The sequence below is a fragment of the Schistocerca cancellata genome, chromosome 2 (assembly GCF_023864275.1).
Source record: "Schistocerca cancellata isolate TAMUIC-IGC-003103 chromosome 2, iqSchCanc2.1, whole genome shotgun sequence".
Lineage (NCBI taxonomy): Eukaryota > Metazoa > Arthropoda > Insecta > Orthoptera > Acrididae > Schistocerca > Schistocerca cancellata.
Window position 1 is genome coordinate 398,566,616 of NC_064627.1, and position 25,300 is coordinate 398,591,915.

Sequence of the window (25,300 nt, forward strand, 5' to 3'; positions counted from 1 at the left end):
AAGGTCCTCGATTGAAGCACTTTTTGCAGAATATGCAAAATTACAGCAGTTCCTTCCAAATGGGAGTAACAATAAATAAGACCAATGAGAGGGGGAAGGAGGAAATGGGCAGAGAATGGGAGAAATGGGTATACGTAGATGGGAAAGGAAGATGTGACGGAAAGATGAGTGAGAAGAAGATGGGTAGAGAGAGTGTGAGATGAGGGATGTACAGGGAGCGGGAAGAAAGTGACGGACTAGGATAGGTGGACGAGGAGGAGATGGAAAAAGGTATGCGGGACGACGAGAGGAATAGAGTGAGAGAGAAGAGGGGGGGAGGAGGTTAGAACATATATCCGGCTACCATACATGTTTAGTAATTGTGAAGCGTCGCCCGGTTCGCTAATTTCAAAATAAAAGAAAGGGCTGTGCAAGTAAATAACTTCTTATAAGCCATATTTACCCTTGTCGTTATTGTTATTTATATCTTCGGGAAGTCATTCACCATTCACACTTCAAGATAACTCCGAAATAAAATAAATTTATTTAAAGCATTAACAGGGTATGTGAATGAGAGCGTTAGCCTTCAAAATATTTTCTGGAATTATGGATCCATACACAGAGAAATTAATAATTAATGGAACCGCTGTCTGTCATCTCTCGTAATTTGGCCAAAGATCTTTCAATATTTGTGTACATTGAATGTTCTGAAAAGTTCACTCACGAGACTCTGTGTGACTGATTCGAAACAAAGAGGGTATGTCTACTGAAAAAAGAGGAAAAAATAGTAACGAATATTATTTTTACTTAACTCAAGTTACACTGACTTGTAAGGGATTGAAAGAAGTACAACCAACTCATTTGAGGAGGTGGCAACCCAACGATATGTTACACCAGTCTACATAGACGTGAGTCTGCAAGTGTCATGTAACATGGAGTTTTAAAAAAACTGCAGGAGGAACAACTTCCAGCGAAGGCGCACTACTCACAAGGAAAGCCTGGCTCTACTGCGTCGTCATTTATTCTGCTCTATTCTACGCAAAGAACAATGACAGCGTACATTTCATTCTTATAAAGCTAAGTAATGCATACACAAAACATACAACTGTTTTCGCTGTTGTAGACAGCTAAAACTCTGAAAGGCGGCATCCGTTGAAACAGCAACACTCTCTGGCTGAAAGATGACGGCAAAATATACAAAGTAAAGACAGTTTTAAACACAAAAATTCAGTTGATTACCACCAGCGCTTTTGGATTGACTACAACACAACATGCATCCACCAATTACATTTAGTCTATACAACAGAAGCCTTTGGCACTAGAAAAGTCAAGTCTAATAACAACAGGTATTGTGTTTTAGAGGTGCATGGTAAATGTCAGGTCTTACAAACTGCTCAATTTGGAACTGTAAGTCGTGTCTGTAGGCATTTCACGGATATATTCATGAGAAAATTATCTAATGCTCACGCCGGTGCCTGAAGTTATGGAGAATAGGTCTGGTGTGACCTGAATGATAATGAAATTATTTTTCGATAAGTGCAGTCAATGTGGCTGTCTCTTACAATACGTGGAAAAGGGTCGTATCTGCTTTATAGACGTTTGACGGCGTTCGTGAGTCAGCCGCACGCGTAATGCAAGGGCAGTCCGCAGCTGAAATCAGACGCCTGACCACTTGCAGTGGGAATCTAGCGTGACGGCCTTAACAGTCATCGTGAGGAAATGTTATTTGGAGCAGAAGCCAAAGGAAGTACTCTTTGTGGGGCTTCGGGGGGAAGGTATCGTGATTTGGAACTAAGGGCATGCAGTGCTGAACTGCTTCTCGACAAGAGAGAATGCTACTCGCGATCTGTTTGCGATTGTTTCAGCATAAGTCATATATAAAACTGAGTAAATAAAGTTTGAATCGGCATGAAATACACATAATCAAGTAAGACGCTTCAACAATAACATTTTCTTGAAAAGTTTTCTTTTCATTTCCACGTAATGTTCTATTTAAATGAGTTAATTATAATTATGAGATCGTTGCACATGAAATATCGAATTTCGGTAAGCTGCATGTTACCAAAAGTGACCAAAAGTAACAGTTTATTGAATGCGGCAAACACATTTCGCTGTGATTTAGGCTGGTATCGACTGAGCACTTGCGTAGCTGTGTTATCAGATAAACGCAACACCGACCTTACTCAAGCTCCTCTTTCTTTCCTTATAAGCATAAACATATGTAAAACACAGCAGAAGTATTCAGCACAGTATCTGAAGCATTCACGGAAAGTGAATGGAACCTATAGTGCTCATTTTAAAAATATTGGTTCGAAGGTGTGGTCCTTGACATGCACTGACACCTGTCGATAAAACAAAGTTCAAGCGCTACTACAGGCTAAATTTTGTAAAATTCTAAGGATTCTAGCCGAATCATTGAGCGTTCTTTAATGCTCAGTTTTCCTCCACTCATATGCGATAAACAGTAAATAAGTATCGTAACCGAGCATGCCATCAGCTACAGACAACATACGATGCGTTGTCTAGAGTTGTGCCTTTTATAGCTCTCGCAGAATATGGAAATTATACCATAGCCTTCCCGTTCTGCACAATGGAAAGATGGTGACGATGGCCTAAAGCACATGGCTATCGGTAGCACACACGAGGAAGATAACAGTGAAAATCGTGAGCTGTATTTTTGAAAACTAAAGACAGAAAGCTTCAACATGCTGGATGAATTAAAAAATAAACGAAAAGAGGAACAATGTTTTCATTCTTACGCCCAACGTAAATATCCACAGTTCATGATCAACAGAGAAGGATATAAAATTGTCGTCACGAAACATTTTCAGCCTTATTGTATCTGTCAGTGCTCGCCACATCTCCCACAAACAGACAACTACTATTGAAGCTTTTGCGCTACTTCTATCATGAAAACTGTTGCTCAGTGAAACAGCTACCACAGTTGCTTTCGCGAGTTTTCTTTAGTCCGGAATGTAGTACTTGTACGTCAGCAAAAGGACATTCATCAGAATATCACAGGAGTGATAGAACGTCATAAGAACCTCACAGGAGTGACAGAACACCATATCATGGTCTCTACTGCGAATGACATTCCGAAGAAACGTAAGGGGCCCAGCCTGGGTGTATTACAAACATAAATTCTTCCTGACCCTTGACAACTCGAATGGACAAGAAGCAAGGTGTGTTTTGCGTGAATCAGTTCATAACATGCGTATTTCGTTGAATCAAGAATTGCCAGATTGTCACCGGATACCTACAATCAACACTAGCAGAGAAACTACGGGTTGGGGAACCCAGCGCTCCGAGCTGTATACGAAGCAAATAGCCTTCGAACAACGGACGAAAAGAATCAAAATCCGCTAATCAACTTTAAACTTGTACTATTCTACGCAGCCAATCATAGACCGAGAAGCGGTTTCCTCAAATAGTCTAATCTCTGATGTTCCACTGGAAGTGTCTATAGAATCAATAGCACCTGTCTAAATTCGTTGGAAGTCTAGTGTCACGCCCACATAAATCCAAATGATGATGCAATACCGCAAAATTGCGCGCCCTAGCATCTTCCATTACGGTGTGCTTGGCATGCACCATTTTTTTCCAGAATCCTACCCACAAATGTGTCTTCCATAGTGAAGATTTTACTTGTTTGCCCCACATCATTTAGCTTCGTTGTAATCCCCCCCGCCCCTAATATTTAAGCGATTTGGCGGGCTATAGGAATTTGTACTAAGATTCGTGTGTAACTTTACTGTCAGACGATGACTTGTGAAAGATGTTGGTCGCAAATGAATTTACTGACGCGTTTCATCATCATTAGATAGAATGACGTATAAAAACACGCGACACAAAAATGGTCACATAGTGTGCTGAAAACATAGCTCTCATTTATGTGGAGCTAGTAGTTAGGCATCTGACTACTTGAGAGATATATTTTCAGCGCCTTATGAACCCACTTTTTCTTTGGTGGCTTGTTTTATATTTATTTGACCATCGAACGTGTCAAAAAATTAATGTGCAACCAAGACCTTTCACAATTCACCGAGTGCCAATTCTGAATGCTCACCTGCCTCGTGGATGGAAGCATTTCTCTATCAAGTGAAGTAGCTCGATTGTGTAATTAAGAGTTGTGATCATTTCTATATATTCCAGACATTTCAGTAATTTATTAGGCGTACTCTTGTCAAAAATCTTGTTCGCTAATGTTTCGTAAAGTCTGTGATCCACTAGGCCTGCAAGAGACGAAGGAGTTAAACACTGACCACCTGGGAGACAGATTAGCTTGATCTAGTAATGAATGACAGATACAGTTTTAGACCGAAATGAATATAAGACAGGCCAACGTACGTTTTTCGTAACTTGTTTTCAGACTCTGAATATATGCAGTAAATTTTTTCCGCGAACAAAGAAATATCCGGCTGGAAAAAAAGCGAATGTTACATTATCGCTTCTTCTTTGACTTACGAAAACTGCTTAGCAGTCGTGTACTATCAATTAAAGTTTCATTAGCTCATTCGATAGTTCATGTGCAACAATATGATACTTTGGGTAAGTGTGTTTGGAAAGTCGTCGAAATTTCGAGCTCAGGATCGTCGTAATGTCAGTTATATCTACGAGGCAACGGGTTCCGTGACAGATGAAAAGGCCCGGCCTGCTGTTTCGTTTACGTCTCGGCTAGGGCGTGGGGAACCGGCGGACCGAGGCACTACGGTGGGCGGGGAAGGTAGGTGAGGCGTCATACCTGTGGCGGCCGGCAGGCGGGTACTCACCTTTCTCGCTGTCGTGCTCCTCGCAGCTGGTGCACTCGGGCGTCGACCTGAGCTCGTCGTCGGAGCTGGAGAAGGAGTGCTGCTGCTGCTGCTGGTGGTGCGGCGCCAGCCCCACGGGCGCGGGGCCCATCTTCTTGGCGGAGCCGCTGCGCTTGTGCTTCTTGTTGTTGGCGGGCACGGCGCTCGTCACGTCGACGGACGACGACTGCTCCGAGCTGAACGAGTCGTTGCGGTAGGAGGGCACCGGCGGCGCCGCCGGCTGGTGGTACTGCTGCGACCGCATCAGGCCCTCGAGCTCGCCGCGGTAGTAGCGGATCTCCTCCTCGCGGTACTGCTGCTGCTGGCGGTGCGGCGACACGGAGCCGGGCCCGGGGGCGGCGCCGGGGGCGGAGGCGGGGGCGGGGGCGGGCGCCGCTCCCGACAGCCGTTCCTGCTGCGAGTACTGGCGGTGCAGCACGCTGCCGGAGCGCTGCAGCAGCGACGGTACGTTCTCCTTCTCGGCGGCGCTGTGCGCGCGCTCCAGCTTGGGCCTCTTGTCGCCGCCCCCGGGGACGGCGCCCGCCTCCGGCGCGATCCCGCCCCCGACTCCGACTCCGAGGCCTTCCCCGCCCGTGCCCGGCCCCTGGCTGCCCAAGTGCAGGTCCGCCTCGATGCGGCGGATGATGGCGTGGTCGCCGGCCGCCATGCCCTTGTTGATCCACTGGCCAGTCTTGCTCAGCAGCTCCTGCTTTTTCCGGCAAAGGATGCACACCCAGATCACCTGCAAAACGAAACATTTTTTCCCTTCGTGAGTGATCGTACAGTGCACTCAGTCTGCCAGAATTAAGAGAGAAAACTGACAGACATAAATATATATGATGGCAGAAGCAAAATCGTTTCAGTAAACATAGGACCGAAAACGTGCTGTGCACGTGATATTTCCGAATGTTTCGTTACGAGCCGTCACTGACTTCGATTGGAAATATGGTCCCAGTTCCCAGAATGAAATTTTCGCTCTGCAGCCGAGTATGCAGTGATATGAAACTTACTGGTAGATTAGAACTGTGTGCCGGACCAAGAAGCGAGCTGGGATCTTCGCTTTTTGCGGGCAAGTGTTCTACCGACTGAATTACCCAAGTGCGACTCACGACATGTCCTCACAGCTTTACTTCCGCCATTACCTAATCCCTTATGTTTCCAACTTCAGAGACGTACTCCTGTGAAGCTTTTGGGACTGGCACTCTTGGAAGAAAGGACATTGTGGAGATGTGGCTTAGCCACAGCCTGGGAGATGTTCCCATGGTGAAATTTTCACTCTGCAACGGAGTGCCAGTTCTGGAAGTTTGGCCAGAGTACTGTGTCGTGCTTGGGTAGCTCAGTCGGCAGGCAAAGGTCCCGAATTCGAGACTCGGTCCGGCACACAGTTTTAATATGCAAGGAAGTTACATGGTCCTAGTTGATGAAATCTTCCATCGCTTTCGCGCTTCCATCCAGGCGGTTGCATTGAAATTCTGCGACGTTTCAATGAGTTTCACTTCGTCGGAAGATGGTGAGAGTGACACTCATCGACACATCGCGGAATTTCAACGCCATCTGGATGGAGGCCCGAGAATGTTTCATCAGCAGCGTACGACAGGAAAGTCTACATTCACATTATCGCAGTTAGTTCACATGAGTTTCAAATGTATGTATAAGCTGGTCATCTACAGAGTGATAAGATTTTCGTTGAAAATATAAAACTTGGAAGTAAATGAAATGATTTAGATTATGTACAACTGGATTTTGCTTCTGTGAGAAGATAGACAACTGAAAAAGGATTTCAGAAGTGAAAGAAACCAGTCGCATCTCGTGATGATTCAACTTTTATAAGTGGTGTTCAAAAAGTTTCCGTTTGAAAGTTGTACAGTTCAGAACTAATCAGGCAAAATTGCCGTCACCAGCTTGAAGATACTCGTTTCGCAGAACACCGTGTCCTACTGCGTTTAGACGGCCGTAGCTGCCTGCCGCACATCCTCGTCCGACAGGAACTGTCGACCCTTCGAGGCCTTTTTCAAGTGATCTAAGGCATAATAATGGCATTGGGAGAGATCAAGACTATAGGGCGGGTGTTCGAGTGTCGTGATTGAGTTGGCGCAACAACGTTTGTGATACTGGGACGTGCGTTATCATGAAGCAGTGACATCTCTTGTCGCAGTTGTTTTCGACGGACATGCCTCCCCATACATTTTCTCGATTCACAATAACAGCACGTTCGTACTGTTTGGACACATTCGGTAATAACGTCGCCATAGCTCGCGTTTCCGCATTTACCACACCCACGTCGGAAAGACACGAATGCCACACTAATCGCCGGCCGGTGTGGCCGAGCGGTTCTAGGCTTTTCAGTCTGGGACCGCGCTGATGCTACGGTCGCAGGTTCGAATCCTGCCTCGGACATGGATGTGTGTGATGTCCTTAGATTAGGTAGGTTTAAGTAGTTCTAAGTTCTAGGGGACTGATGATCTCAGATGTTAAGTTCCATAGTGCTCAGAGCCATTTGAACCATTTTGATTTTTGAGCCACACATGTCGGTGCTTACTGTGTACACCTGCACCGGAGTCACTCAACGTTGCATATACTGTGGAGCAACGCCCTCAAACGGAAACTTTTCGATCATTCCTTATACCATGATCAATTTCAAATCGCATAGTGACTCGTGATGATATGGTACACACCTCTAATAATTGTTAACTGTTATAACAGTGCTGGGGTCGTATAACTGTAACAAGATAAACTTTATATATTGCCACAACTACACAACTTCAAACTGCTACGAACAATTATTAAAAGTGTGTTCCAGTCATGATATAATAAAAATTGAACTGTCACAAAAGGCGACTGACAGCAGGTATTTCTGAAAACCTTTATTCACAACAGTCGTAGTGTCCCACATTCATAGTGGATAAAAGTTCTAGACAACCGAGTTGTAAAATGAACTATAGTTCAAGATAACGAAAAACTGCAGCGAGCGAGTAGATAGTGGATGGCCTCAGCTGGGTAGGGATCGACTATCCTGAACTGGTAGCTGAACTGAAACGGTTCGATTACACACGAACGGATGCATGCATGCTGTTTACAAGATTACAAGAGGGCGTCGGACAAGTCAGTGTGACACTACAGGATACCATAGACATCGACATGAAGGACCCAACCCAAGATGTAAAAAATACGTACAGTTTCGAGCAGGACTCGCGCATTGACGATTCCGTACAAACGAGTTATGTACATATACATTTCTTCCATCCCAGGAATCGAAAATTTCGACAATTTTTGCCTGTTGTCTTTATCGATACCGGCAAGATATCAGAATATGTTACATAAGTGGCCCTATCTTTTGAAATGTGTGTGAAATCTTATTGGACTTAACTGCTAAGGTCATCAGTCCCTAAGCTTACACACTACTTAACATAAAGTATCCTAAGGGCAAACACACACACCGATGCCCGAGGGAGGACTCGAACCTCCGCCGGGACCAGCGGCACAGTCCATGACTGCAGTGCCTTAGACAGCTCGGCGCCGTATCTTTTGGTTCCATTGCCATAAAAGCTTAAATATGTTATACCAACAAGGGACCGTGTACTTTATGTGACATAAATTTCGAGTTGATGCGGTACCAGTGCCTGAGACAAAGGGGTGTTAACAGACGGACGGACAGGCAGTTTCGGATAACATGACCAAAAGCCCGCATCTCGTGGTCGTGCGGTAGCGTTCTCGCTTCCCACGCCCGAGTTCCCGGGTTCGATTCCCGGCGGGGTCAGGGATTTTCTCTGCCTCGTGATGGCTGGGTGTTGTGTGCTGTCCTTAGGTTAGTTAGGTTTAAGTAGTTCTAAGTTCTAGGGGACTTATGACCACAGCAGTTCAGTCCCATAGTGCTCAGAGCCATTTGAACCATTTTTTTTTGACCAAAACAATTTTTTTCGTGTGATATAATTACAAATCAACAATTTTCGTTTTTTTTTACTTTGCTTGTACTGCGAAACCTTGTTTCTTGCCAAATTTCATGATTGTAGATCAGCGGGAAGTACCCTATAGAATTTGACGAATGTGTGATATAAATGGTCGCATCTTTTCACTGCATTGACGTAGAAGCTTAAATTTTTTACATCGGTTTGGATCCACAGACGTTAGTAAGTGACATAAATTTGAACCTGATACGTTTACCCGTTACTGAGAAGAAATGTTCTTAACAGCCGGACAGGCTGGCAAACAGACAGACGGACAACAGTGATCCTATGAGGGTTCCGTTTTTACCGATAGAGATACGGAACCCTGAAACGACAGGAAGATGCAAGATCAAGAAACTTGAAGTTAAGGAAGCTCACGAAATGTTATCAGCAATGCCTTGGTAATGAGTGCACCTAGTCACGCAGTAGGTACTGATCCTGTGCAAGTGTTTCATAAGTAAGTGTACGGAGTGACGTCAGTGAGGGTGGCGCACAGCCGTACAGCAGGAAAAACTTCACGCACTTATTTTCTCGATCACTTGGATTACAACATAAGCATCATCCGAAACGCCAATATAATCATAACTGCCGAATAAATTAAAACTGTTGTTCTGCAGCAAAAGTCAACCAAAGAGGGGACGAAAGACAACCAATTACATGTTATTCAGCTTCAGACAAGCGTACCGATATCTGCTTCTCAAGATTAACCCACTTACATGGGGTGCTTCAGCATATAATCTAATTGTTAAATAATGTTTTAATTGGTTTGCTTGAGAGCTAGCGAGATATCTGCTTTCCTGTTCGACGGTTTGTAGGCATCCTCACACAGTGGATGGCCGACCAATTTCAAGAAACTTTGTCACATAGCATATGCACGTCCCATTCATCATATGAGGCCGATGGAACCGCGCACCCGTAGCCAGCCGTCGTTTGCGTAGTTTGGTCACTACACTCGTGCACACTTCTTTCTCTTCTGTTTCGGTGCCAGAATGATCAGTGAGCTACTGAATACATACTTTCGATCCTCTTACTGACTTTGCGTTTTTGCCAAAACTTCTTAGGATTTTTAGTTAGATCGTTTAGCAAAATTTTACTTTCAAATTCACTGAATACTTCTCACATCGTTCTCTTCACGCTCATTTTGGTTCTATTCAGCTTTTGTTTGTGCACTATTCTTTGGCTTCACGTAAATAAGAAATGAGGGCTTCGTTGCTTTCGCATAAGCTTTTTAAAATGATTACAGCAGATTATTATTCATAGAGCATTTCAGTCACAAATGGTCAGCAGTGTTTACCCATTCCGGCCACCATGATCAACAGCTAAACTCCAGATAGCAGCCGCGCTGTCTTAGGCACCTTGCCACGGTTCGCGCGGCTCTCCCCGTCGGAGGTTCCAGTCTCTCCTCAGGCATGGGCGTGTGTGTTGTCCTTAGAGTTTAAGTTAGATTAAATTAGACTAAGTAGTGTGTAAGCCTAGGGACCGATGACCTCAGCAGTTATGTCCCATAGGAACTCACCACAAATTTCCAAATTTCCCAGATGGCATACCTCGTATAAGATATCAACAACGCTTTTTGCAATGCAGCTAACACAATCTGCATTCAGCTGCAAGCGTCGACAGAGGCACGCCTTCTGGAGCTGTGCGTGCTAATTTCGTGTGTCGTCTGCGGGAGAGATCAACAGTCTCCAGGTAATCCCATGACAATACCACAATCATTCTCAGTACTTATACTGACCGTCGCTATTTAGAATGTGTCCCATTGTCCAAAATTCATATTCGGTATTCCCACAGGACGTTGCGTAACCTACTGTAACTCACCGAACAAGTTCGAACCACATTAAAAACAATACTCTGGCTCTGAATAACGCCCATGACTTGGTTGACAACATATGCAAGCATATTTTAATATTAATACATCAGGCAGCACAACGCCAACTGGATCCAAATGCGGCGCCACTCTATCGAAATAGAACAATTTGCTTTTCGAGTAAACTAATGGGGCATCGTCTGATGGCACGAATAATAAGTGAGGTCTAACAAACATTGCACATACACGACTCTCAAACTGTATACTCAACATATATGATTCGAGAATTCCAGATTGATAGGAAGAATGTTTTCACACTGTTCATCCATGAAACGATTTTCTTAGGAATTAATGGTAGCTGGTGATAATCCGTACGCTATGGTTACCATTCCAGCTCGTTGTAGCACTTATAAAACTACCAGGCTGCACAATTACAGTCATACAATTTACTGCCCAAAGTTGTCAGCCATATCAAATGATATACGGTAGGAAAATTCCGCTCAGGCTCAACTATCTTAAATAACACGCGGTAACTCTAATAGTCATGCAACAACTTGGGGATGCCAGGCAACATACAATAATGATGTAGTTATTCTTTCGCTGATAGAACATCAGAAGCTTGTATTGTTAAACGACTTTTCACTCATGACGGTGCCTTCACCTTTACTGACAAATCCAGCTGTTGATATTTCCGTCTGTTTTCCATCTCTATCTCTCTCTCTCTCTCTCTCTCTCTCTCTCTCTCTCTCTTTCTCTGACATGGGCCAGCGATTTCTTGAAAAACGCAATGCAGTCGCATAATTATGATCACTTTGATAATAAACACGCCTCTCCCGCTCATGATGATGATGATAGCACGGCTGGCCAAATAAAACTTACAAAGCTGACTATGAAAGTTATTCGATACACCTAAAAGAGGAACAATTTCCTTACCAACATCATTAGCTGTTTGCTGTATGATTGGCTGATGGACGCTTTGGAGAAAGCAGCTTTTTCAATCATTCCGAGGAAAACTGTTCATCAATAATTTATCCATTTTACTGGTTTTTGAGATCCGTGACTGTGGATCATATTAATTTCAGGAACGCAGCAACCAACTACTGTTTCACGTATTTTTCTTTAGGCTAAAACACGTTTCGGAATTTCAGTCATCTTCAGTTAGCATAATAGATATTTGGATATTTGGTAAATACATCGTTAAAACATCGACAAAAAATTGGATGTTGCAGTTGCCCTGAGCAAAATAACAATTTTGTTTAGTTAATACACTTCTCGAGTTATATATTTACGAATGGATACTACATTTTACTCCAAGTTGGAATGAAATTTGCAAGTAATAAAGAAGGAACAACAGATTTACATTGTGAAGAATTACTATGTGCACTGGATAAGCTCACATTGGATTAGGTTTTTTCTCTTGCTTTATTTAATGTGTTGTTGTACTGAGCAAATTAAGGATATTTCTTAGAAAAATGTTCCTGGATAACTGTGCTTGGTCATTTTGTATGTCACTTGGGGATGCATATTTGTGAGACTAAATTTCAGTTTCTTCAAGTAAGTCCATTCATTTTCCTTGGTCGTTAGCCAGGTGGAGTATTTGTAAGTATGAGCTTTGTCTGTAACTTGATGCTCATCTTCAGCTACGCGTAGGGAAAAGGTGAATTTGCTTAAGTTTTTTAAACGAAAAGCACGCATGTGTTCCCGGAAATGTATGCTGAAATCTCTTCTTCCTTGGCCAATGTATAACTCTGAACATGAATTGCATTTAAGTTTGTCTATTCCTGATCGATAGTGTGGCTTGCTGGTGTCTCCAAAACAGACATACGTTTCAGTTTTACAGGAAACCAGCATGCACAGATGCCACAATCAGTAAAACCTCATGCCACCTAGATAAGCACAAAATGCCTTCATAGGTGGCAATGCTCAATGGAAGACACGAAATCCCGGAAGAAACAGATGAAAAAACTGACGAATTAAATGCCATTTAACCAATTGCTTGCAATAATGGTTCGTGTTCAAATCTAACAGAAGAGCTAAGGTCAAGTAACAGCACATCACAGTTAACAGAAAAACATGTGAGCAGCTGTTTTTAGCAAAACTGCCATATAAAGTAGCAAACGAATTCCGAAGAAAAAATGTCAGAATAATTTTGACACACATTAAAAAATAAAGGACATAGTCATCCATAATATTAAAGCAGTAGCAAGCCATACAGTCGATCAGAAATATACGAATTAAACTGCAAGTCATGTTCAAAGATATACATTGGTCAAACAGGAAGAAATTTCAACATACGTTTCCGGAATCAGATGAGTGCTCTTCATTTAAAAAAAACTTCAGTAAATCCACGTTTTTCCTACACGTAGATGAAGATGAACAAGTTACAGACGTAGCTCACTACTTACAAATACTCCACCCAGCTAACCAAAGAAAAACAATGAACTTACTTGATGAAACTGATATTTATTTTCACAAATATATCGTAAATATACAACTCGCGAAGTTCGCAGCTAACCAAAATTCTTATTTGGGACAGGGCAGGTGCAACATCCAGTTTTCTGTCGATGTTTTAACGACGCATTTACTGAAGATTCAAATTTGTCTTGCGCCCATTGAAAACGGATGAAATCCAGAAATACGTATTAGTCTGAAGAAAAATACATAAAAAAGTGGCTGGTTGCTGTATTTCCGAAAATAATAAACTGTTCATCGCCCCTGCAGTAAGGAGGTACGATTTGGTACATTCAGGAATGTTGTCAGGCTGTTATTTTAAGAAGATCACAATTAACGCAAGTTTAGACAACAGGCCACAGAGGAAATTTACCTAAATTAAAAACACGTCGCTGCCATGTTGAAGAGACTCTTGAAACAATGCACAGGTGGCGCTTAGGTGTCATCTGTGCTTCACTGGTAAGCGGTGCTAAGATGAAGGGCATACAGCAGAACGTTAGGATGTTTCTGAACAGAAAATACTCTCATAACATCAGAGCTACAGTAGCAGGCCACAAACGCCCTGTTATATACGAACTCAAAGAATTTCCGTTGATTTGGCAGTAGAGGACCAGTTTTTATGCACCCCTATTACAATGATGGATCTTTGATAGGCAAAACCTTCGCATCATCCCTGAGATTAATCGCTCATGTGCTGTCAGCGGAATTACGACTCTCAGTTATGGAATCATTCCGAACGAGAAGGGGCACACAGTCAATTGTAGCCTTACAAAAGCTAGGGGGCAGTCTGGTCACGACGGGTCTACGGACCATTAGCACTAAGCTTCATTCATCAGAGCAACTCTGTGATGTATTGTTAAGAGACGACTGAAAGATGGATGGAAGGAAATTACTTATTGTGAAGCACCCAAAATGGCTCCAGGAAAGGAAATGGAACTTCTGGAAAACATGGAATATTACGGATTGAGATCTTAGCAGCTTCCTCATCGCGGCTCTCCTCGGTATCTCCGATACATACTCGATCCTACACTAATGCAAGACGTTCGCGCTCTGGGAATACGAGATACCTACACCGCATCGTTTTACGGGCTACGTCAGACTCTTTGAGTATACAATTGTTTGAGCAGTCAGTTGGTGACCTACTCAGATTATCGCTGTAAGGCCAGTCATCGTCCCGGTATTGTATGCTACATGTACTGCTGGTTTGAAACCTCTCCACCACCAGGATTAAGTTATTACAAAATGTAGGCGATACACGCCTCTACTCAAAGGCCACCGTATCCACATGATACTTGTAATAGACTGGCTCATGTTCTAGGCCATGCTGCCGTGTTATTTGACGCCTGGCCGATAAAACTGGATCGTCATTATTAGCTAGCAAATCCCAAGACGTGGCGTTGAGTCTCAAACGTGTACAGAATCTTGCCTGGAGATGAAGTTGGGAGACTAAACGATATCACTAGCCTTCACTGCACGATTACAGACACTAATCTACGACTTCTGCTAAATGATGTGCCCACGTCAATGTGCTTCCGAGAAAAGCGTACATGGTCCATACTTTGTGGGCCGTACATCCTTCCAAAATGCTTAAACTGTATCGATTGTTGGTGTGTCTTCAATGAGATTATGGTGTAATATTCTATCACGGTGGCATCTAATTAGCACATGTCTAATGAAACAAATACAGCACCGCCAAACTAGAATCTGTATACGAGCAGTGTCTTCAGCACCTGCGCGAAAGGAGGAAGCAGCGAAAATGCCTCTTAATATTTGACGCCGTTTCATAGTGGCAAAATTTATGTAGCGGAGAATCCAAACTTTGCTTGTTTGGAACATTTATTGTTTCTCCACTGACAAAAATGCTCACAAGTGAATAGTAATCACTGTTTAATAGGAACGTTTCCTTATTACACAGTAACGGGACGAAACAGCACTTAAAATTACTCTTCCTCAGCTACTCCCTTCGTGAAATCCGTCTGCTCCACAAACGTGAAACGCAAAACATTAACTATATATATATATATATATATATATATATATATATATATAGTGAAACGCATAGTCTTTTTGGTTTATATATATATATATATATATATATACAGGGTGAGTCACCTAACGTTACCGCTGGATATATTTCGTAAACCACATCAAATACTGACGAACCGATTCCACAGATCGAACGTGAGGAGAGGGGCTAGTGTAATTGTTTAATACAAACCATACAAAAATGCACGGAAGTGTGTTTTTAACACAAACCTACGTTTTTTTAAATGGGACCACGTTAGTTTTGTTAGCACATCTGAACATATAAACAAATGCGTAATCAGTGCCGTTTGTTGCATTGTAAAATGTTAACCCTTTCAGACCCGAAATTTTTCTGGAGGAAGAAAAATTTTTATTTATGTGGTAGTGGTCTTAGGTGATTTTTTTAATGATTTTAGGAGCGAGATTTATACAAAAATATGTACCCGTTTCCAAAACGTACTTTGTTCACTCGGCTTCACTTTAAGGACTAAAATAACTAATTATGAAATATTCTCTATTGTAATAATTAGTAAAATGATCATTCAATAATTTCAATGTAAAATAGCAACAACAATATTCAATTACACACTGGAATATAGCGAACCATGTATTCTGGTGGTCACGAGTTGCTGCGCGCTGCTACATTGACTTGCTGATATTTTTATAGTGATGCCCAACGGTTGGCAGCTTTTGCGCGTGATGAAAAGGTTGAACATTTACAAGTGTGTATCTCAGGTTCACTTAGGGAGAAAGTACTTTTGTTGCAGCTAACAGACTGTAAAATTTAATGTACGCAATTGTAGCCAGAGGGTCTGAAAGGGTTAATTACATCCGGAGATATTGTAACCTAAAGTTGACGCTTGAAACCTCCGACGTGCAGTTGCGTGTTGTAACAAACACGGGCCACAGTCGGCGAGCAGCATCTGCAGGGACATGTTTACGATGACGACCGTGTTTACTCGAGTGGCTGTAGTGCACTGTTGTGGTTTGGTCTAGCTGTCACAGTGTCCGCATGTAGCGCTTGCTGCTATTGTTATTCTGCATTCGTCTCCGCATGCAGACCAACTGTAGTACACCGTGTTACCAGATGGTTCAAATGGCTCTGAGCACTATGGGACTCAACATCTTAGGTCATAAGTCCCCTAGAACTTAGAACTACTTAAACCTAACTAACCTAAGGACATCACACACACCCATGCCCGAGGCAGGATTCGAACCTGCGACCGTAGCAGTCCCGCGCGTGTTACCAGACGTCTGTGATAGTGTAGTGTTGTAGGAACTGTGACCATGGTGTATTCGAACTCTGAAAAGGCGGAGATGATACTCATCTATGGCGAGTGTCGACGAAATGCAGCTGAAGCCCGCAGGGTGTATGCAGAACGGTACCCGGACAGAGAGCATCCAACGTGCCGCACATTGCAAAACATCTACCACCAGCTGCATGCAACAGGTATGGTCGTAGCACGCAAACGGGTCCGTAACAGGCCCGTCACAGGAGAAGCGGATGCAGTTGGTGTGTTAGCTGCTGTTGCCATGAACCCACATATGAGTACACGGGACATTGCGAGAGCCGGTGGACTGAGTCAAAGTAGTGTCATGCGCATACTGCATCGTCACCGCTTTCACCCGTTTCATGTGTCGCTACATCAGCAATTACATGGTGATGACTTTAATCATCGAGTGCAGTTATGTCAATGGGCATTAACAGAGAATGCGTTGCAGTTCTACCTGTTTACCGATGAAGCGGGTTTCACAAACCACGGGGCAGTGAATCTACGGAACATGCATTACTGGTCCATGGACAATCCTCGCTGGCTCAGACAGGTAGAGCGACAGCGACCGTGGACTGTAAATGTACGGTGCGGAATCATTGGAGACCACCTCATTGGTCCTCACTTCATTGCAGGGGCCCAAACAGCTGCAACATACATCGCGTTTCTACAGAATGATCTGCCAACGTTGCTCGAAAATGTCCCACTGGAAACGCGTCGACGTATGTGGTATCAGCATGATGGTGCACCTTCACATTCCGCAATTAACACTAGGCTGACCCTTGACAGGATGTTCGACGGGCTTTTCATAGGACGTGGAGGACGCATAAATTGGCCAGCCCGTTCTCCTGATCTTACACCTCTGGACTTCTTTCTGTGGGGTACGTTAAAGGAGAATGTGTACCGTGATGTGCCTACAACCCCAGAGGATATGAAACAACGTATTGTGGCAGCCTGCGGCGACATTATACCAGATGTACTGCGGCGTGTACGACATTAATTACGCCAGAGATTGCAATTGTGTGCAGCAAATGATGGCCACCACATTGAACATCTATTGGCCTATCATGTCGGGACATACTCTATTCCACTCCGTAATTGAAAACGGAAACCACGTGTGTACGTGTACCTCACCCCTCACGGTAATGTACATGTGCGTCACTGAGAAAGACCAATAAAAAGATGTTAGCATGTGGACGTAATGTGCTGTTCCAGTCTCTTCTGTACCTAAGGTCCATCACCGTTCCCTTTGGATCCCTACATAATTCGGTGCTCTCCGATACACACGGTCGAACAGCGGAGGAGTGGTACTCAGGCGTCAACTTTAGGCTACAATATCTCCGGATGTAATTAACATTTTACAATGCAACAAACGGCACTGATTACGCATTTGTTTATATGTTCAGATGTGCTAACAAAACTAACGGGGTTCCATTAAAAAAAAACGTAGGTTTGCGTTAAAAAACATACTTCCGTGCATTTTTTATGGTTTGTATTAACCAATTACACTAGTACCTCCTCTCATATATATATATACAGACTGGGTGTACCAAGAGACGTCCCAAAAAGTGCCGTGCTTGGCCTCTTGCTTTTCATAATTTATATAAATGATTTGTCCAATATGGTACCATTTAAGTCCATACTATATGCAGACGACACCACCCTTGTTACAGCTGACAGGGTCTTTGACACACTCAAGTAGAAAAGTAGAAAAATTCAGAATGTCCAGTATATGGTACAAAGCAAATGAATTACAAGTTAACCACTCTAAATCTGTAAATATTCCTTAACCGTACGTAATAGCGGGAACGGTAGTGCCTCAATTAAGCTTCTTGGCTTTCGTCTTGATACAAAATTAACTTGGGAAACTCACACTAACTATGTATGCAGAAAGTTAGTTAAAGTCGTCTATGTGCTGACTAAACTTGGGACATATGTGGTGGACAATGCTGAATTCTTACTATTCCTCTTTTCTCAGCCACTTCACGAATTCAGTGCTGTTATGGAGCAACTCCTCTGGAGCAAAAAGAAGTTTTATTTGACAGAAAAAGCCATTAGGTGCATTGCTGGAGTAAGAAACCACGTATCTTGTAGAGAATACATAGAATACTTTAAAGAGCTGAAAATACTGACAGTTGTGTCACTGTTTATTCTCAGCTGCCTGGTGCTTTTCGAGGAGAGTCAAGACAGCTATAATCTGCGAGAGGCTATACATTTTGTTGTTCTGGATGGTGCATTTATATTTAATGGTTATTGTGTACAGTATTAACCATAAATATGTTAAAAATGTGTGACTTAATATGTAGCTGTACAATGTATGTAAAATGATGACATCAGTTCCATCGAAAATTCTTAAAAATGAATCAATCAATCAAATCAAATCAACCCAATGACTCCTAGAAACTGTTATTGCTTCCTGTTCCAATGATGTATTATCTTGATGTGGTCATGTAATCAGAACAACTTCATTTAAGCAAAAGAACATAAATTTTAAAAATACAGTAACGAATATTTCGCGAAAACTTATAACGTCGGGGTTTTTGAACGCTTGTTTCATTTTCGAGGGGCTAGGGAGTGGAGACAGTGTAAACGATCAGCAGAAAATATGTGTGGCATGAACAGTGAAGATGTGTGAATGGAGGAGTGGAAGGGCAACTTAAACATTTCACGTCGCAAGGATCTGGGATTGTGCTTTTGTGGTGTGGAACGTGGTAGGGAAGCCAGAGAACTTGAAAAGAGAAATGCAAAGGCTCAGTTTAGTTATAGTAGGGGTCAGTGAAGTGAAATGGAAAGAAGACAAGAATTTATGGTCAGATGAGTATAGGGTAGTATAAGCAGCAGCAGGAGATGGTATAACGGGAGTAGGATTAGTTATGAATAGGAAGGTAGGGCAGAGAGTGTGTTACTGTGAACAATTCAATGACAGGGTTCTTGTTATCAGAATCGACAGCATATTAACACTAACTACGATAGTTCATGTATACAAGCCAACGCCGCAGACTGAGGATGAAGAGAGAGAGAAAGTATATGAGGATATAGAAAGGGTAACAGTACCCAAAGAGAGATGGAAATCTGTCACTCGGGACTGGAATTCAGTTGTAGGGTATGGAGTCGAAGAAAAGGTTACAGGAGAATATGGGCTTGGGATAAGGAATAAGAAAAGAGTTCTGCAATCAATTTCAGCTAGTAAAAGAGAATACTCGGTCCAAGAATGACAAGAGGAGGAGGTATACTTGGAAAAGGCCACGTGATACGGGAAGATTTTAGTTAGATTACATCAGGGTCAGACAGAGATACCAAAATCAGAAACTAGATTGTAAGGCGTACCCAGGAGCAGATATAGACTCAGATCACAATGAAGTAGTGATGAAGAGTAGGCTGAAGATTAAGAGATTAGTCAGGAAGAATCAACACGCAAAGAAGTGGGACTCGGAAGTACTAAGGAATGACGAGATACGCTTGAAGTTCTCTAAGACTATAGATACAACAATAAGGAATAGCTCAGCAGGTAGTAAAGTTGAAGAGGAATGGACATCTCTAAAAAGTGCAATCACAGAAGTTGGAAAGAAAAACATAGGTACAAAGAAGGTCACTGCGAAGAAATCATGAGTAATACAAGAAGTACTTCAATTGATCGATGAAAGACGGAAGTACAAAAATGTTCCGGGAAGTTCAGGAATACAGGAACACATTTCACTGTGGAATGAAATAAATAGGAAGTACAAAGAAGCTAAGACTAAATGACTGCATGAAAAATGTGAAGAAATAGAAAACGAAATTATTGTCGGAAGGACAGACTCAATGTACACGAAAGTCAAAACAACCTTCGGCGAAATTAAAAGCAAGGGTGGTAACATTAAGAGTGCAACGAGAGCAAGTTATGATCGGATGTTAACTGCATTCTACAAAAAAAATCAGTAATATTTTAAGAAAAGCCATTAAAATGTCTATAAATATGCATATCATGGCAGAAATTAATAATGCAGATAATAAACTTAAATTTATATGAGATAATGTCAAGTGGGGGACAGGAAACTCAGTCGGTGCACAAGATACTCTCAAAATTAAAGTAAATGAAACTTTTGTGACTGATACTTCACAAGTTCCGAGTATTTTAACAATAATTTTTTAATTGTAGCAGCAAAAATAGAATTAAATCATTCAGTCGAAGAAGCAAGAGAATATATTACAAATATGTCATTCCACAAAACTATGAACAACTAGCAATAGCACCAGCATTGACCACTGAAATTAATTGAATTATAGATATTCTCAAAAACAAAATCTCCTATGATGTTGATGATTTTTCAGACAGAATTCTGAAGAGTTATTCTAACTTAATAAGAAATGTCCTTCGTCATAATGTGATGCGTCACTGGCACAAGAAAATTTTCCAGACTGGTAAAAATATAACACTGTTAAAAGTACCAATGAAGGTCAATGACGTATATAAAGAATAGGAATGAGCCCAAAATGGAACCCTGTGGGACTTTTCTTCGTGATTTTCTTTTTGCGCAGGCACAAAAATTTACTCCCCTTCCAACATTATTGGAGTGACAAGGAAGATTTAAATAATTATCATCCAATTTCCTTACTGAGGTCCTCTCCCAAAATATTCGAAAAAGTAATGAACTCATGCATAGTTTCAGATTTAAGCAGAAATAAGTTACTGAGCACATCAAAGTTTGGATTAGAGAAGCGTTGCTCGACCATTTGTACATCCACTCTCCAATTATTAGAAGCCTAAAACAATGAAACATCGCCAACATTTTTTGTGATGTTTCCAAGTCGTTTGACTACATAGCCCATTTTTGCATTCTTAGACAAACTCTGGTCTGAAACATACGTAACAAAAAGAATGCAAGAAGCTGTGCTGAATAACTCAAGCGATGTTGGAAGGGAAGAAAATTTTTGTGTCTGACGAAAAAAAAAAAAAATCATGAACGAAGTCCCGCAGTGTTCAATTTTGGGCTGACTCCGATTCCTTATGTTCGTGAATGTGCTGCCACTTAACATTCATTGGTGCTGTTTTGCAGACGATACTAGTGTTACAATAAATCCAATTACAGAGAAAGCAACAAAAGAAATTGTTAATGATATTTATCAAAAATTATGAAATGGTTCTCTTAAAACGGACTCTTCCCAAAAATTCTGAGAAAACCGTACATTTATTTCAGTACAACAAGCAGTGTTATAACAACAAATCTATAGCACATACCGAGAAGCCAGTGAACAATGTAGAATACTCCAAACTGTCGGGTGTACATACTGACGAACACTTGAACTGGAAGAAATGTATAGAATGGCCAGGACATAATTAACACTTAATGATTTATTGAAAAGTGATACAGAGGCCCTATACAGTGGGAAGCATAACGGAAAACTTATGTCCGTAGGATCCGTCCGTCGCGTGTCGAGGTTAGGACAGGAGAGAACGAGTCGGCTTCCAGGCTGGCTATAGGAAAAACTTATGATTGGAAATAGCTCTTTGGTTGCCTGAGTAGTACTGCACCATAAGCGCCGACATCGCAACGTCAGCACTGGCGGCGCTGCACGTGGTTTTGCGTGGGCTCCCACCTGGACAGAAGCACTGTGTGAGCAAAGTTTCATTAATATTCAGTCAGATGTTGATAACAGACCAGTGTTTCCAGATCGTTGGATTGTCAGGGGTAGTCCAGTTCCCTTGCCTCCAAGCTCGCCTGACATTACGCAGATTTACTTTTTTCTAAGGGGGAATGTCAAGGACAGTCTCAGTAAAGCCTGTCAGCCATATCGATTATTTAAAGAACCGTATAGTTGCTTTCATTGCTGCAGTTGACGCAGATATGTTACACCGAGTGTGGATAGAACTTGAATACAGATTGGAAGTTCCAAAGGCGCACTTGACGAAATTGATTGCATCACATAAAATCTTTGTGAGATAGCGTGTCACGCAAGCTAAATATGGTGGAACTATCCTACGTAGTAGATGATACAATACATTAAAATTGTAGCGTACCTTTTGAGACAACCAGTATTTGTGCCGTGAACAAATGCCTGGGTTACACAGCGAGATGTAATTCTACTAGACACGGTTCCAAATAAACGCTCATTTAGTAATCATTTTAATACGACGAAGAATATTAGAGATCCCAAGTCACTACATAAATATCTGGAGCCAATGAAGATTTTATGGAGGTCGAATGCTACAAAACTGTACGAAGCTGCATAAAATGAATAAAAAAAAACAAGGAATAACTTATGTATCGTCAGTAGATGAGTTGGTTGCATCTGACACAGGTATAATTTAAAACCAAATGTAAGATAAATAAACGAATAAATAAAACATCAATAGCAAACTTTACCAAAATTTTTCGTATTCGTTTAAGAGGAAAAAGGCGTTAGGTATAGAATTACTAAACGCATTTAGTAATAGTTCTATGACTGAGAAAAACAAAAAGTCGCTGATTAGAGTACAACTGTGTCCTATTTTTAAGAAAGGCGAATTCAATTTTACACAAAGATAAATATGAATTTTAATACTGCTTTATTTAGTCTGTATAAAATCGGGAGATATAGGAAGCTGTGCAAATAAATGCGAAGATGACACACATTTAATAGTACTCTATCTTCCTTACATGACTGAAGAAACAATTTTACGAACGAGGAGCAGAAACAAGGAGTAAGTTATCTGTTCAGCACAGAAGAAGTAAAGGTTGTAGTAGCTGACAATGGGTAACTAAGACAGTGTTCAACTTTTTTTCTAGCACGGTGCACTCTGCAGCAGTCTGAATTGCGCATACCTTTAGGCGCCATACACTTTACAGCCTGTTCTAAACTCAGTCTTGTTTTGCCTGCAGCAGATGACTAAATCTGAAAATAATATTACCGTCAATGTCCGTCTTGGCCTCAGAACGGAGGGAGCAATAAATTGAATGGTAAATAAATGCTTATAGAAGGTATTATGGCGAAAATACCTCTTTGGAATCAGCTGTCCGTTGTGGCATCGAAATATTCTATTTAATACGAGAAAAGAATGTAATAATCTGTTAATAAAATGAGGTAGCATTGTGCTTTAAACTCTACAATGTATTCTTTAGAAGAAGGAATAATTTGCTTAGCAACGATACGAAAGATTCCTTCATTGTTGGCGTAAAACTGGTGCTGTGCTCAGAGTTTGTTGGTGTTTGGGTAGTACCAAACTACAGTAAAAACACTGAAAATGCCTTTTTATTTATTTGTGAACTGTCTTTACCTGTACTGTATTGACGACCTAATTATTGATATGACAAGGAGATTAAGTACGACTCACTATATACCAGCGCAATGTTATTAATTTCGTTAACGCTGTGCATACAACAGAACAAAATATTGGTTCGTTCGGATCTGAAAAGGTAGTGCAGAAGCAGGTGAAATGCTAATCCCATCCGTACACTGGCTACTTTTTTATGTCATACCCATGGCTAAGCCGACCAGTTTTAAACCTGGTATAGGTTCAAAAATAAAAATCAGTTTTGGGAATGAACTGCTATGAAGGACTTTAAATTTTGGAAACTAGCAAACAAACAAACTAGTAGACAAGGATGCACTGGGGAAACTTACTCTTAAAGTAGACATAGGCATCGCAAGTCGGTCGTACACTATATTATTTGGACACTGTAACTTATCCGCGGTAATAAACGCATCAGATTCTATTCATAAACTGCATGCTGCACTGATAGTAAATTCTATGCAGCTGTTTACATCCAAATCAGAGAATCCTTCTACATAACTGTAGCCCGTTTTAAAGTAGATAACAGCCAGCGGACTGGACAGCTGCCGCTGGAAACACAGCAATGGGAGCCTGCCGTTGACGATTTCCATTATGTTCCCAGTTATGCTGCGAAAAGCGTTGTACCTTGCAAGTCTTAGGTACGAAATAAATACGCGACTCCCGCTTTAACTACAATTAAGAACGAATTTCGACATACTTACAGATAGTATGGACATTTGTACTGCGGATTTACACGACTCTTGTAGGAGATAGAGACTCTAAACTTCGTAATTATCACTATTTAAATTTTGACAAAATAGAAAAAAGAAAGGCCGATTTCTGCAACTAGCATACATAGCAAACGCTATGCGATACGCCGTTTTGGAAACATGAGTTTCCTAAGGATATAGTGTAGGAGTCTACGAAAACAAGTATGTCAGTGAGTTCAGAAGTTTTCGAGAAGCTGTGTGATACGTTTGAAGCGGCTTCTCGGCCATGAAAATCTGACCCATTTAATAAAGAATAGCGTAACGGGGCAGTAATTAAACTTAGGAACAGATTTTTGACGTACTTACAGACTCTGTAGAGAATTATACCGTACGTGACATACAGTTTTTCTAGTTTCTTTTTGTAGGATACGGAGTCTTTAAAGCGATTTCCTATCGCCTTTACTCTCCAAGGAGAGCGGGGCAGAGCTGCGTTCTCCATATTGTACCTGCCGCGAAGACGTTGCAGCTTTGAACCTTAAACGTCATATGTCAACTAATTGATATCAAGCTATAACAGGTGGTACATTTTTCTTGTCGATGGACAAGTGATGGCTTCATTAGACGAACTTTTGAGACTAGTTTTAGGCACAGGATCTGCAATGGAAATGATACGGAAATCCCTAGAATCAATTAGAAACCTGTCGACATAAATGTTTTCGGAGAAAAACCAACGTTTCGGCCATGATTGCAGCGGCCTTCTTCTGGGTTATTAGAAGAAGGCCGCTGCAATCATGGCCGAAGCGCTTGTTTTTCTACAGCAGCAGTAGGGTTTTTTTTTTTTACATTATGACGCGGTACCATACCCAGAAAACTTATGTCGACTTACTCTGGCCGCGGAAGTCTACGCAATTAAATGAGAAACCTATCTCCCTCCCTTAAATTAAATCGTAAAGGGAAGAAGGAGACGACACAAGACTGGGAGAAGTCACCGTGTATCGGAGCAGCGCTTACCTGCTAGCATGCAACCCGCCGCGCAACGTGTGTCGCGGCGTGGCGTCGGTGCGACCGGCAGGGGTCTGGCGGGCTGACTGCCGC

General features: G+C 41.9%; 1 protein-coding gene across 1 annotated transcript in view; it reads right to left on the reverse strand.

Annotated features, from left to right (window-relative positions):
* LOC126161827 (regulating synaptic membrane exocytosis protein 2) overlaps window positions 1-25,300 on the reverse strand; it is a 1,269,779-nt gene that overhangs the window by 984,445 nt on the left and 260,034 nt on the right. The window contains 3 exon segments of the mRNA XM_049917929.1: window positions 4,749-5,111; window positions 5,172-5,310; window positions 5,416-5,508. Of these exon segments, the coding sequence (XP_049773886.1) occupies window positions 4,749-5,111; window positions 5,172-5,310; window positions 5,416-5,508 (595 nt within the window).